Source organism: Micropterus salmoides, unplaced genomic scaffold (genome assembly GCF_014851395.1).
Source record: "Micropterus salmoides isolate LMB-PRFRI ecotype aquatic unplaced genomic scaffold, ASM1485139v1 Ms_hic_scaffold_3, whole genome shotgun sequence".
NCBI classification, from domain to species: Eukaryota; Metazoa; Chordata; class Actinopteri; order Centrarchiformes; family Centrarchidae; genus Micropterus; species Micropterus salmoides.
Genome location: NW_024042261.1, coordinates 15823089 through 15837535, shown reverse-complemented (window position 1 = coordinate 15837535; position 14447 = coordinate 15823089). Strand labels below are relative to the sequence as shown.

Sequence of the window (14447 nt, the reverse complement as noted above, 5' to 3'; positions counted from 1 at the left end):
ATTTCATGAGTACATATGCCTACATGCCTTTTCAGATTAGTATTTTATTGACCTCAGAAAAACAACTTACTTGGGTTGGTTTATTAACCTCTTAAGCAATGTATACCTATTATTCTAACATTTTGACTTGTGAGGTATCTATCTTGCATCTTTTCCCTAAATTGTTGTTCTTTTGAGTGCGTGGCAGCAGACCATGATGCAGCAGGCCTTTGCTCACGAGGAGGAGGGTGACGGTGAGCAAAGGCTTGATAATGATACTGTGAGCTGCAGCACGGAGACCTCCAGGTGGTCTGCTAACTTCAGAGTGCGCTGTGGCTCTAATAGTTCACATAGTTCATCTGACTTTGAGGACCAAGCTGATTCGCTTCTAGACAAGATCCAAGAAGCCAAGTCATCAGACAAGTGGTAAGGATCAAAGCCACCTGGAAGGAAAAAAAGGCATTTTATTTATATGATTTAATATCTGTGTAGCAGGACTTGTGTTTGGATGCCATTCAAATGATTAATTATAATAAATCCTTCAGGTAAAAAACCACAAGGGGCCCACAGGCAGAAGACAAACTACACTGCAAATCACCAAGTCCTGAAGTTGCCTCCGATCAAGACCCTGCAGGTTTCAAAGCCGACGAGCCAGTCTGCCAACTTGAACTGCATCCTGGAGCTCAAGAGCCAAGTGTGTGCCTGCAGCAGCAGCTGAACGAGGCCAGGACTGAGAACAAACTGCTGAAGAGGATCCAGCATCGCCACACGGTGGCACTGCAGCACTTTCAAGACTCAGAGGGCAGCCTCTCACAGGTTGGTTGGTTTTTCCCTCTGGTGTCTCACTGCTCAGTCAGATTTGAATTATTGCCACAACAACATGGCTTTGGGGTACTCGTCCTTAAAAGTCAGAATGCTTTTAGGCTATGTATGAACCATTTAACCATTTATTATTCAAATGTCAAAAGCTGTTCACTGATTCCTCATCTTGACGGCACCTTAACCCCAGATCCTCACCAAGCACAACAATGAGGCCCCGAGTCCTGCAGGGGTTGCTCCGTGAGACCCAGGCCTGTCTGGCACGGCAGCTACAAGCCACAGAAAGCAAATTGCAAAGATCAAAGGACAGTCTCCAGCACCTACAGCTCCTCAGCCAGGATCAGGGCCTGCTGGAGAGGGAGGAACTGAACCTCAGGCTGACCAACGCCACTGAACAGTTGGATCAGAAGGACAAGAGGATATTGGTATGGAGGAGCAGGAGGGTGGGAGACACTTAAGACTCTAGTGTCACATCCTCCAGAACTCCTAGCAGCACCCATGGTCACAGCCTGAACATGTAGATCATATTATAACACCAATATACAGGACCTATATAAAGGAACAGAGTTATTGTCTGATTTTACACCTTTGTTTGCCTTCTCTTATATTTTAAGACTTGGAGAGGAATCTTGAGTTGTGCCAGGCCTCATTTAATCGGCAAATAGCTACTGAACAAAGAAAGATCAACGAGGTGAGCAAGATATCTTGCTATCTGCGAGAGCAAATATACCAGCTAAGCAGGGACCTTCAAGTAAGTTGCAAGAGAGCTTTTTCCCCAGGCAATGTTCTTTACAGCATTAGACGTACAGTCATTGTTAACATAGAGTTATTGTTTATTGTGCATACTTCTGTCATAATCAGAACGTTACGCATTTCCCAATTGAATTCAGACTACGCATTTGTGGGAGAATTTGGTTAAGATGTCTGGATCAATATTTTCCACATAAGATTACCCATTAGTCAGCCATTGATACTGAGGGCTTAATGCTTGTGTTTTGATGGTGCACTTCCTGCTTGGCGGTCCCCAATGTGCTGGGAAAAAAAACAAAAAAAACCAAACATAAATTGGGGCATTTTGCAGGCATACAGTGAGGAAAATAAGTATTTGAACACCCTGCTATTTTGCAAGTTCTCCCACTTAGAAATCACGGAGGGGTCTGAAATTGTCATCGTAGGTGCATGTCCACTGTGAGAGACATAATCTAAAAAACAAAAATCCAGAAATCACAATGTATGATTTTATGACTATTTGTATGATACAGCTGCAAAGAAGTATTTGAACACCTGAGAAAATCAATGTTAATATTTGGTACAGTAGCCTTTGTTTGCAATTACAGAGGTCAAACGTTTCCTGTAGTTTTTCCACCAGGTTTGCACACACTGCAGGAGGGATTTTGGCCCACTCCTCCACACAGATCTTCTCTAGATCAGTCAGGTTTCTGGGCTGTCGCTGAGAAACACGGAGTTTGAGCTCCCTCCAAAGATTCTCTATTGGGTTTAGGTCTGGAGACTGGCTAGGCCACGCCAGAACCTTGATATGCTTCTTACAGAGCCACTCGTTGGTTATCCTGGCTGTGTGCTTCGGGTCATTGTCATGTTGGAAGACCCGGCCTCGACCCATCTTCAATGCTCTAACTGAGGGAAGGAGGTTGTTCCCCAAAATCTGGCAATACATGGCCCCGGTCATCCTCTCCTTAATACAGTGCAGTCGCCCTGTCCCATGTGCAGAAAAACACCCCCAAAGCCTGATGCTACCACCCCCATGCTTCACAGTAGGGATGGTGTTCTTGGGATGGTACTCATCATTCTTCTTCCTCCAAACACGGTTAGTGGAATTATGACCAAAAAGTTCTATTTTGGTCTAATCTGACCACATGACTTTCTCCCATGACTCCTCTGGATCATCCAAATGGTCATTGGCAAACTGAAGACGGGCCTTGACATGTGCTGGTTTAAGCAGGGGAACCTTCCGTGCCATGCGTGATTTCAAACCATGACGTCTTAGTGTATTACCAACAGTAACCTTGGAAACGGTGGTCCCGGCTCTTTTCAGGTCATTGACCAGCTCCACCCGTGTAGTTCTGGGCTGATTTCTCACCTTTCTTAGGATCATTGAGACCCCACGAGGTGAGATCTTGCATGGAGCCCCAGTCCGAGGGAGATTGACAGTCATATTTAGCTTCTTCCATTTTCTAATGATTGCTCCAACAGTGGACCTTTTTTCACCAAGCTGCTTGGCAATTTCCCCGTAGCCCTTTCCAGCCTTGTGGAGGTGTACAATTTTGTCTCTAGTGTCTTTGGACAGCTCTTTGGTCTTGGCCATGTTAGTAGTTGGATTCTTACTGATTGTATGGGGTGGACAGGTGTCTTTATGCAGCTAACGACCTCAAACAGGTGCATCTAATTTAGGATAATAAATGGAGTGGAGGTGGACATTTTGAAGGCAGACTAACAGGTCTTTGAGAGTCAGAATTCTAGCTGATAGACAGGTGTTCAAATACTTATTTGCAGCTGTATCATACAAATAAATAGTTAAAAAATCATACATTGTGATTTCTGGATTTTCTTTTTTTAGATTATGTCTCTCACAGTGGACATGCACCTACGATGACAATATTAGACCCCTCCATGATTTCTAAGTGGGAGAACTTGCAAAATAGCAGGGTGTTCAAATACTTATTTTCCTCACTGTAGATATATCTTGATATATTCCAAACTAACTGGTCACATGGTTGCATTAGTTGCTCGTGCAAGGGAGATAGCTGATATTAGAGAGAGAGAGAGACACTGGAAACACGCAATATATACTCCAACAGATTCCAAAAAGGATTCACCAACAAAAGTTATACAAACATAACAAGCTACTGGCACTCACTTTGGCAAACTAATTTGTAAGACTTCTGTAAGACTGATTTACAGGCAGAGAAAGCAAGAAGTTTCAAACAGATGGGTTGGCCCTTCTCCCTACCAAGGCTGCAAGTCTTCGGGAGTTACAATATACTGAGACTGAAGAGACTGGAAGAGAAGGTGAGCTCTCTGAACTGGGTATATTTTCAGGTTGTTTTCACCCCTTTGCCATCATTTACTAGTTTAATTGTTGATTCATGCTGAAAGTACTCTAGGACGGTAGGACATTTTCTTACCTCTGCAGACTTTTCCGATCTATATGTTTTTGGTCATTTATGTTATACCCCAAAATCATTTAAGATGAGAGGCACTAATAGAGCCTGTGTATCATGTCACTGTCCTTAAAACACATTGCAGGAGTCTTTGGTAACAGAAAATCCAGAGACGGAGGTTTCTGCAAATGTCATATTTGAGGAGAAGCACCAAGAGGATACTGAGGCATGTGCAGGTGAGCACTTAACTTCAAATATACAGCATAATAGTAAAATAACAGAACTGGCAATGCACACATGCAAAGTTGCTGAAAGAAAAAAAGCGTAGGAGGTACTAATCCACAAAGAGGATATGCAAACAAAGAAACAGCAAACTTGCATGTGTTTTGTCCTAGGGTCATTCAGAACCTTTCTAAAATGAACGAAAATATTTGTTTTCAGACACCAGTGAACACAATAGTCAGAAGAGAGCCCAAAACATCTAACTGAGGGAGATTGTGCAGAAGAAAAGGAGGTATCCGAGGCCCCAGGGGTGTTAGAGGAAGAGCAGAAAACAGAGGAACAAGGTGTCCTACATTTCAGGAAAAGTCTCCAAATGCACCTGAACCTAAGAGGAAAGCATACAGCCTTTCCAAAATCAGGCGCAACTACATTTACAAACAATCTATTACAGCAGGGCAGATTTGAATCCCAGTGAAAGCACCAAGAACCCTGTGAGGGCGGAGACCCTCATGGTGCGGGTAATGAACTTTGTCTACGAGATGGGAAATCCAGCAAAGGTGGAGTGGCCAGCCCTCAGTGTGAGTAAAGAGCAGTTCAAAACAGAAAGAGAAAGCTGATGAAGAGACCTTTGGTACAAGTAAATTTACTGAATTGCTGAGGGTAAAGTTTCAGATCCATCTGTACTTTCCAGCTGCCAGACCGAGAGGAAAAGTGGACAAGGGAGTTTTGACTGTAGTGGCAGCAGACTGATGTTCCCATACTAAAGTATTTCTCTAAATATATATATTTTTTACTTTAGAGCTGCATGGGATCATTGTGATCCATCTACAGTTCTTCATCCATTACAATTCTACTTAAAGAAAAATACTTGACTTCTTTTTGCTAGTGAATTCCCAATTTATGACATTACAACAAATAAAAGCTTTTCTTTTATTATCTTTCCTTTAAAAAGGCATTTCAACATTTCCGCATCATGTTTTGAAATAATATTCAGTCAGACCATCCTCACAATTAACTTAATATAATTAATACAAAATCATCAAAACAAAAAATACCAATATTCAACATTAACAAAACACTATGTTGAAATATGAAACAGTCAACGCTAAAATGCACTGCATTTATACAGGTTGACCTGAAGCAGCTGACACAAAAAATGACAAAAAAAACAAACAAACTGGGGCTTCCATCATCAAAATGTTGATCAATAAGTTAGAAAAGAAGTGCATTTAACTCAGCTGGAGTCTAGCTGACGGCATGGAGACCCAGTGTAACTACTTTGTTGCAAACCACCAACCAGCATGTGATTCCCACTCCACCTGAAGGAAAAGAACAGCTCGATCAATTAATGGATCAACAGCTTGGGCTTAATGACAGTTTTAAGAGAGGGAAAGAATAGCATAGTGTTTTTATATGGAATGGAATATATATATATATATCCGCATTTTGTCTGAATCAGTACAAAAATATTCCATCTAAACAAAAGGAGTGGTGTTTTACAAAAAAATGTCCAACATGTAGTATATTATTATGGATGAGTCCTAAATTATAGTCTCAGTTATCAAATATGAAAAACAGATTAATTACCTGCCACTCCTGTTGGGAAGGCCACAAGGCGCTCCACGGGGGCTATCCATTTACTGGGGACCACTGTCACTGGATCAGAGTAATACTTCCATATCAAGGAGATCATCACAGCAGCCTGACAAATAAAAGAAATATGTTGGTATATAATAGGCATTTTACTAGCATTCAGTGAAGTACTTAAATAGCATTAACTGGAGGCTTCGATTTTTGGTACTGAAGCCGCTCTCTGGGTGGGTCTCATAATTACATTAGAATATACAATTAAATGCTTCTACTTATAATTTCCACCTACCTGCAGAATATAAAAGACAATGTTCACAACCCATTTCATTTTGGCCTGTTGTGCTGTCCTTGATTTCACTGCAAAAGTGAAGAAATACATAACGGTTAGTTAATATTCAGGTTCTTTAATACTACGCCAGTGCCTTTTATCTTATGAGGTTGAATTCCTTCATTACTCAAGGTCACTGAAAAGAAAAATCAGCAATTCAGAGGTCTGAAGCACCTATTTTTGTACAGCCTCAATTAATGTTTTCAGTCAGTCATAGGGTAACAGTGCATTCTCTGTGAGGTATTCTGTGTATAAAAAAATATAAGAAATATCAATACGCTACATAAAGTAAAGTTTGTGTTTTGGATCATTTCCTAAAGATACTTTTCATTCAGAGTGGAGAGTTCCCCTTAATGAACACAACTGTAGAGACTATAAGTCAGCTGTTTGGGAGTCAGAAATAAGTGATTGTTTGGTATTCATTAAAGTCATTTAGAGTACACCATGAGCTGTATAGCATGGTCATTGGAGGTTTAAAACTGACTGTGTACAAATAATATATCACCGCGGAAACAATCTGAAACATCCTTTGCTCGCTCTGCTGTGCATGTGTATCGTACTGCAATTCTGTTTAGACACTTCCTGTTTGTGCACAAGATAATCCTGAGGCTGAGAATGAAGAACAGCAACAGGCAGCAGCTGTTCCCACTGAACACTCATGTTATCCAAGACCTCCTGCCACTTCCTGTGGTTGGGGGTTTTAATGTGTGAATCTGCTGTAGTAGACATGCGCAGGTGTGGAAAGTACATTATGTGCTTTTTGCAGTAAAAGTGACTGAGAAGCATTTGTTTACACTACACCTAGGGTGGACTAAACAACAGGAACAGCAAAATAAAACAACAGCCCTGCAATAAACGCTCTCTTTTGAACGCTTGTTTTAAATGATTGTTGAAACTGTCAAAGAAAGGCTGATTGGTATTTAGAGGACATAATTTGTAGTGCTGCTGTAGTGTTGCTTCCCTGCTGTTGTTAGTTTAATGTGAATTGAAGCTTCTTAAAGGCACTCTGGTGCTATTTAGTATGAAATGTATGGGGTTGATTGTTCTTATGTTGTATGTATGATGCTTTGGCAATGTTGTTGTTACACATTCATGCCAATAAAGCTAATTTGAATTGAATTATAGTATTGGACTTTGTTTTGGGGGTCCCATCAAATTGTCCTTCCTAGGTCACTCACAGTAATTACATCTGTCTCTCACCGTGTGTTTTCAGCTTGTCTGTCATCTTGTTGATTTTGCGCTCCAATCTGGCATATCTAGCAAACTCATCCATCATGCTAATTGAGGACTGCTCCTTCTTCATCTCCTGGATTTCAGCCCTCATCTCACTCTCCTGCTCAGCATCTTTCTGCACCATCTTTGAGAGCTTGAAATAAAGAAAAAGGCAAAGTTATTACTGAAAAACAGAAAGAATCTAAAATGTAAATTAAACTATTGTCTAACGTTATGGACGCACAGGCTCAATTTCAGTTTTTAGTGTTCACAGTTACACATGGTTAACGCCACAGTCGACTATTTACATTTGAACAATGGTGCAACACTAAAATGTTTCCCCCTTATTATGTGTAGAAAATATACCGGGACCCCACCCCCCTGACTAGCAGAACAATTTACATTGCTGCTAGCTAGCTATCCGACTAGCATTATCCATTAGCTTTAATTTACAGTAATACAGTACCGTCTGTGAGATCAGGCAACAGGAATTGCCCTAACATAAAGTTATAGCGTGTATCTTCAAGGCAAACACCCCCTACTTACGAAAGAGGATATGGTCGGCAGGAGTGTTTTCATGAGATTGCACAGAAAAACCGACCCCAGCACAAGGAACCACGCATACCCGGCCGCCATGTTTGTTCCTCCTTGTTGCAGCTGTGGCGCTGCAGCGCTCCACAGCGCACTTACACAATAATGAGGCCATTCAGGTTGTGCTGCTAACAGCTAAATGTACACGAAGGCTATTTATTTGTGTGTTTACAACACCAATTAACTTATTTAGTTTAATATGTTTATCATAAGAATTATAGTCAAATATGCTTTAGTGAAGTGTGTCGTTTCCAGACGGTAATATAGGTAGACTATGCATGCACGTCAACAATCGTAAAGACATAGAGATCACACAGTGCGGAAATGCAACATTTGAAGACTTGGCATGCTTGTTTATATATTATGTTTATTCATCTATATTCTTATTTAACGCATTAAAACAGATGGTTGCCATGTATTTTCCACATCTTGCACACACCCTGGGAACAGCCCGTGATTAAAAAGCGAGAGACGGCCGGGTGCAGTGATTGGCATGCAATCCTGCCCACACAGGTAAAATGTTATGGTTCAAAAATGTGCTGCCTCGACCTCAAAGCCAATCACTGGAAGCAAGGGGCGGGGGGTAACTCCTTCTGGTAGGTTGGTAGGATAAGGGATAAAATATACCGAGAGGGGGATCCAATCCGGTTTGAGCTAGTTCTAGTACTGGTCGGGCGTTTATGTTAACTTACAGACTGTTCAGGAGGTGTAGGACTGACTCATTTAGTTTCCTAAACTGTAAACGCTCGTGCTATTCTTTTATCTCTGCTGCACAACATAAGCAACAATGGGAAGGAAAAAAGTAAGTTAAAATGTGTATATTATGTGAAATGTGATACATACAGTAGATTTATTGTCATTAGTTAAAAATGCATAGGCTGTATTTCTGTTTCGCTACAATGTGCCTGTTCGCACTGCACGACCTGTAATGTAACGTTAGAAATACTCGCTGCAGCGTGTCCATGTACATGCATTTAGTCCACCTTGGCTGTGCTCAGGTCCGTCGTGTCCACCCTGTTAATACAGGGAAGTGGCGCCTTTTTACTTGGCAGAGCCAAACATGCTTCCACATCGAACAAGTTTGCCAGCGGTATTGTGTCGTCTAAAGCGAACACTCTTGTGTTGGAGCTGCTAAATGTACGTCTGGCTGTGGTTTAGTCATGATTTGTCTAAACTTGCGCGCTGAGATCAAACAAAGAGGTGGAACCACCGTCGACGAACAGGTTGCCATTTCAAGGAAATTCCTTCCGTAATTGCCTTTTGATAACTGAATTTACTGTGTGTCTTACACGTTATTAAAAGGGCAGCAGTTTTCACGTTCTTTATGTCGAGTTGTTATGTGCGGATTTGCAGCTCACATTGATATTTTGACCTCTTTCTGTACGCAATGTAAAACTGGAGAGCGTCATCCTTGAGGTGTTCGGTCTTTTCTTTAAGCGCGTCATGGCAGCTCATATATCCTCGAAAAGACAGCGACACGTCTGGTCGTTTTAACTGAAGCCAGTATAATCATGTCAGAAGTTTTGTGGAACAAGGCTGATCTTCAGTCACGTTGGAAACAAAAAAGCCGATTGATTGTGTCGATGTATGGATGCGCATGTGGAGGTGGGGCGACCCTACTTCCTTCTTAAAGTAGCTAGAGCACCATGCTTACTTAACACATCTGTCTCTAAATGATACACCACAGTGCTTGGCGGGAATAAACTAGAACAGGCAGGGGCTTTTTTAGTCACTGTAGAAACGTGTCGGTCTCCCCTCCCCACTTTTAGATTGCATAATTTCTTTGTGACTTAAGGGGAGGGAGAGGTGCCCATCCCCCCTTTGCATTACACACCCACTTTAGCGTACCCATGAATGGTTTTTGTTCCTGGCTTTTTAATTTTCACTCTCTCTCTCTCTTTCTCAGTCTACCGTTGACGCAGATGCAAGTGCAGAGGTTAGTATTCAAGTATTCACACACAAACTGACTCAAACGGATGTTTACACCTCAAATGGCACCCAAATGAACATTATGTTCTACTTTCAGTCCAAGACAAAGAAGGTCTTGGTTGATGCATGATGGCTTTAGGTAGCACAGTCCAGTTTTTATCTTGTAAGGTGGAACCTGTGGTAGTAAGGATGGCCACGTTAATCAGTTGGTCTAAATGTTCAAGTTATGATCCAAACTTGGTCAGTCTGTTGGGTTTTAGGAGCTCCTCAACCAGTAGGGGGCGCTGGCTAGATATGAAGCCCAAATTGGTCTTTTATTTACACAATATTTTTCAACACATACTACAAGACAATGTTTCACCTTCGCTCCCAAGATGACAGTAAAGTACATCAGTGCAGCATTACATTTGTTCGTCTACAACAACTAAATCTCAAATGTACTTATTTAAAGATCCACTCTCGTCTGAGTGACTTTAATTCAGTTCATGCAGGTGAAGGAGACATAGGGATTGTTTAATAGACGTTCTTAACCGGTGAATAAATGGTTGTATGTGGAAACGCACTCGTTACTTTCCCTCTTGTGCTCATAGCACCCTCCACACATTGAGTAACCTTTTGTTCCCTACTTACATGTTGACGTTTTAATACTTGCAAATGCCTACATTAACATCTTGTGTTTTTCTTCAGCCAAGGAGGAAGTCTCAAAGGTTGTCAGACGTAAGTTCTACAAAGCCAAGACCACAACATTTTAATAAAATCAGTGCATATTTTGTTACTATGCGTATTATGTTGGCATCATTTTTTTCCCTCCTATTGTCTTACAGAGAGAGACAGAGCCAAAACCACAGCCAGAAAAGACGAAGGTAAAAGGAAAAATCATGCACAAAAGCACTGTTCACTTAAAATGCACTGTTTTGATCTCATTATGTGCAGTAGATGGTGCCTTTCATGCTGTATGGTTTGTATTTGACATGGTAGGCACCTCCCAAGAACAAAAAGGTGAAAGAAGCAGCAAAGGCCAAGCCAGAGGAGAAGAAAGAAGAACCTCAAGCAGAGAAAGAAGAGGCTCCTGCAGAAAATGGAGAGGACAAAGCTGAGGAGGTATTACAATTTTGCCTCTCCATGTGAAACTTGCACTATAGCAATGTTAAGAGAATCAAAATGTTAAAGCATGTTTTTCTCCATCCTTCAGCCAGCTGCAGCAGCAGATGAGGCAGACGGAAAGCAGGAAGAGGCTGACGAGGAGGAAAAGGCAGCGGAGTAGTAGTGCCACCCCGAAACTAACTTGCCAATGCTCCCCATACCTCCTTTCTTGTACAATGCAGAGATTATTTTTATCTACTATTTTTCATAAGACGGCAATGTTTTTAGGGATGCTGAAATGCATTTTAAAAAATACTAATTCCATTCAATTTCATGGCTTCTGTGAAGGGAAAGTTTCAGTCATGTTGGGGTTTTTTTGTTTTTCATTGTGCTCGTTTCTCTCTGGCTTCTTATATTGCTTGTAGGCTGTAGTTTTCTATATGACATGCATTCATGTTCATATCAGGAATTTGATGTTGAACCGGGAGAGTTTACCTGAGACATTCTTGATGCATTTTGTAACCTGTACTATTTGGGAATGGAATCCATCATAATGCTATGTGTTTGATAGCGAATAGGATGATTGATCGTTTGAGATTTGTGTTCTATGCGAAGTCTGGCTCGCAGCGTTCACTTTAATCATGTTCATGTACTAGAATGGGTTGGACAATTTTTATTTTTTTATGCAGTCAGTGATGGTAGTCAACGATTTAAATACAGTTAAATTGTTATATTAATATTCTCAGATGTGCTTAACAAAATGCAATATTTCTCATGGTATTTTCACTCGGTCAACAAAATGGATATGTTGAAAATTTGTGGATGTAGCCATAGTGGTTTGGGGATTTCTCTACAAATGTACAGTTTCCTCCTTTTTTTTGTATTAAAAAAAAAAATTAAAAAAAAGTTTCCTTTTGTAATGAATGGTATAAAATGCCAATTAAAGTGGGAATTACTTAAATGTTAAATTGTTTCTCATCAATGATGTATTACCTCCACCATACAGTGTTGAAAGCACTAGTTCAGATGGACCTTTTGTTACCTAAAATTAATTATTGTAGGTATTTTAAACCACTTCCCAAATCCTTGGCAATAACCTAAAAAGAAGGCTGGATATGTTAAATGCCCATTTGAGGTATATTCATATAAATACAGTTTTACTGGTAGGTAATGGTAAAATGTGTGCTTTAGCATAGTTCAAAATGTTTTTTTAACTCCACGAATGTGCATGTCCAAAATAAGATGTTAAATGTATACTATAATGCAAACAAATGCAAAGTACAGTATGTTAACATTTTTAAGGTGAAGCATACCCAGGAAATGGGATGTTTGTCTTATAAAACCATGCAAAGCATCAATAACGTGGCTGGATTAATATGCCTGGGGGCCCATACGGCTTTGAAATAGAGTTCATTTCGGAATACGCATCATGTAAGCATATCTGATGAAATAATGAAGATCTTGAAACTAGAATTGGACTGTCTTAAAATCAGCTACTAAAGCAGGTTCTGCCTTGCAGTTCTTAGGTCACTTGATATTGCGCTAAAGAGCATCTTCCCATATTTCCAAAGTTACAATTAATTACCACAAACACTTGCCACACAGTGAAGCTGGGCAGTTGCCTGCTTTACCAGTTTGCTAATCCAGATTACAATCTTGTATGTTGACTACCATTCTGGTTCATCTCAGGGGCTATGCCCTGTGAAAATCTAGAATAAATTTTTAGTAATAAATGGAGACCAGAAGAAAATATCAGTTTAAAATAGGCAACAAAGTCAGATCCTTTCAGTGCAACACACTACGCACAAATATATTTAACAGTGGTATTATTGGCTATCAACAATATCATCAGAGCTTTCCAACCTTGTGACCCATCGTTACAGATCATGGCCCTTAGTTGGACATGAGCTTTTGATGACGTGAGAGCTTTTCGTGGCAGCTGTGCCTCAGAAGGTAGAGCGGGTCATCCACTAATCAGAAGGTCAGTGGTAAAATACTGAACCCCAAATTGCTCCCAATAGCTGTGGCATCGGTCTGTGACATGTTAATCTCACATCTCCATGCTGGTAAAGAAAACTCAGAAATGGCTTAAGAAATTAAGGAAGTTTAAGAAGGCAAAATTCCCATGCCACATTCCTATTAATTAGGAGCAATAGAAAGCATCCTGACTGGAACATCACCGACTGGCACAGGATGTGCATGGCCCAGGACAGGAGGGCTCTGCAGCAGGTGATAAAAAAACGCTCAAAAGATCATTTTACCCAGCTACTGAGCAAGAATGATATCGGTGAGGTGAGGTGCAGAGCACAGCCCAAAGGATACCAGCCACAACCTGTTCACCCTGCTGCTGTCTGGCAAGAGATGCAGAAGTATTTACTTACCACCAGACTTCAGAGCAGCTTCTTTCCCAGGCCGTGACAATGCAAAATATATAATATATATAATTTTTGTCTAACATTTGCTTTTGATAGTAGAAAAAAAGGAGACTGCAAATGTCATACAACCCTACTGTAAAATTATAAATAAATTTATCTTGTACCTTGTGTGTGAATGTATAAGTTTTCAGTTTCTGATGAGCAGTTGGCACTTTGCATGGTAGCCACTGTCATCATGGTGTAAATGTTGTGTGTGTAAATGTGGTGTAGTGTAAAGCACTTTGAGTGGTCAGAAGACGAGAAAGGTGCAAAACAAGTACAGTCCATTTACCATTTTTCTGGAGCTTTCAACTGTAGCCTTTTTCAGCGACTGAAGTGAACTTTAAGTTTAGAATCACAGATATATGTTTCTAAGGGCAAGAATGAACCTCAATGCTCAAAAATAATTTTGTGTAACAGAATTTCTTTTAATCATCTTGTGGCCCTGCCCCTTGGGTTGTCCTGACCTCATGGCCAAATTAACATGTTAATTTAACCATCAAAATTAAGTGCACACAGCAGACTAGATGGCAGCTTTTTTCACAGAGACCCTGAAACCAGAACTCTTATAATGGAATACTACCTAGCTCTAGGTTTTCTGCATGTCAGTTTGGGGTTATTGGATGAAACATTTATTTAACTATTTTGCATAAGACTGCAACTAATGATTATTGTCATTAATCAACAAATAGATTAATTGACAAATTGTTTCAGCTGTACTTGTATATACTCGTGGGTAGTTTAAGTAATGCGAAACATCATATTTTGTAAGCCCATATGTTTTGTATGCCAAACTTTTAATTTGTAAAGTAACTTAAAGTTGTCAGATAAATGTAGTGGAGTAAAAAGTGATTTACCTCTGAATGGTAGTGGAGTAGAAGTAGAAAGTGGCATGAAAAGAAAAGACTCAAGCAAAGTACAAGTACCTGAAATTTGAGGTCTACAATACATGAATAAATGTACCTGGTTACCTTCCACCACTGCAGCTTGGGACCCTCTGCCCCAACCTCTAGGATAAGTAATGTATGAATACTCAAATAAAACACACAAAAAACTATATGATTTTCCTGGGCACAATAAAACTCCTCTTACAAAGAAAGAAAGTCAGTGACGATATTACAGTGCCTTTCTCCCGACCCCTAGAGGACTGGGTTGCAAATT

At 40.4% G+C, this 14447-nt stretch overlaps 3 protein-coding genes across 3 annotated transcripts; 2 read left to right on the top strand and 1 right to left on the bottom strand.

Annotated features, from left to right (window-relative positions):
* The first annotated feature begins 196 nt into the window (after positions 1-196).
* Positions 197-1256, top strand: LOC119883252 (lebercilin-like protein). Its single transcript, XM_038693815.1, is given in 4 exon segments — positions 197-233; positions 530-795; positions 989-1021; positions 1023-1256. Coding segments are annotated over 4 exon segments (570 nt in total).
* Positions 1257-5055: 3799 nt separating this feature from the next.
* Positions 5056-7967, bottom strand: get1 (guided entry of tail-anchored proteins factor 1). The gene is made up of 5 exons (XM_038693359.1): positions 7816-7967; positions 7258-7423; positions 6019-6086; positions 5727-5841; positions 5056-5458 (listed from the first exon to the last, which is right to left on the bottom strand). Exons 1-5 carry the CDS (start codon positions 7903-7905, stop codon positions 5385-5387), a joined length of 513 nt encoding a protein of 170 aa, XP_038549287.1. The 5' UTR covers positions 7906-7967; the 3' UTR covers positions 5056-5384.
* Positions 7968-8504: 537 nt separating this feature from the next.
* On the top strand, positions 8505-11836 carry si:ch73-281n10.2 (uncharacterized protein LOC561719 homolog). The gene is made up of 6 exons (XM_038693360.1): positions 8505-8662; positions 9767-9796; positions 10477-10506; positions 10614-10652; positions 10768-10890; positions 10982-11836. The coding sequence occupies exons 1-6, from the start codon at positions 8648-8650 to the stop codon at positions 11051-11053; spliced, it is 309 nt and encodes a 102-aa protein (XP_038549288.1). The 5' UTR covers positions 8505-8647; the 3' UTR covers positions 11054-11836.
* Positions 11837-14447: the final 2611 nt, after the last annotated feature.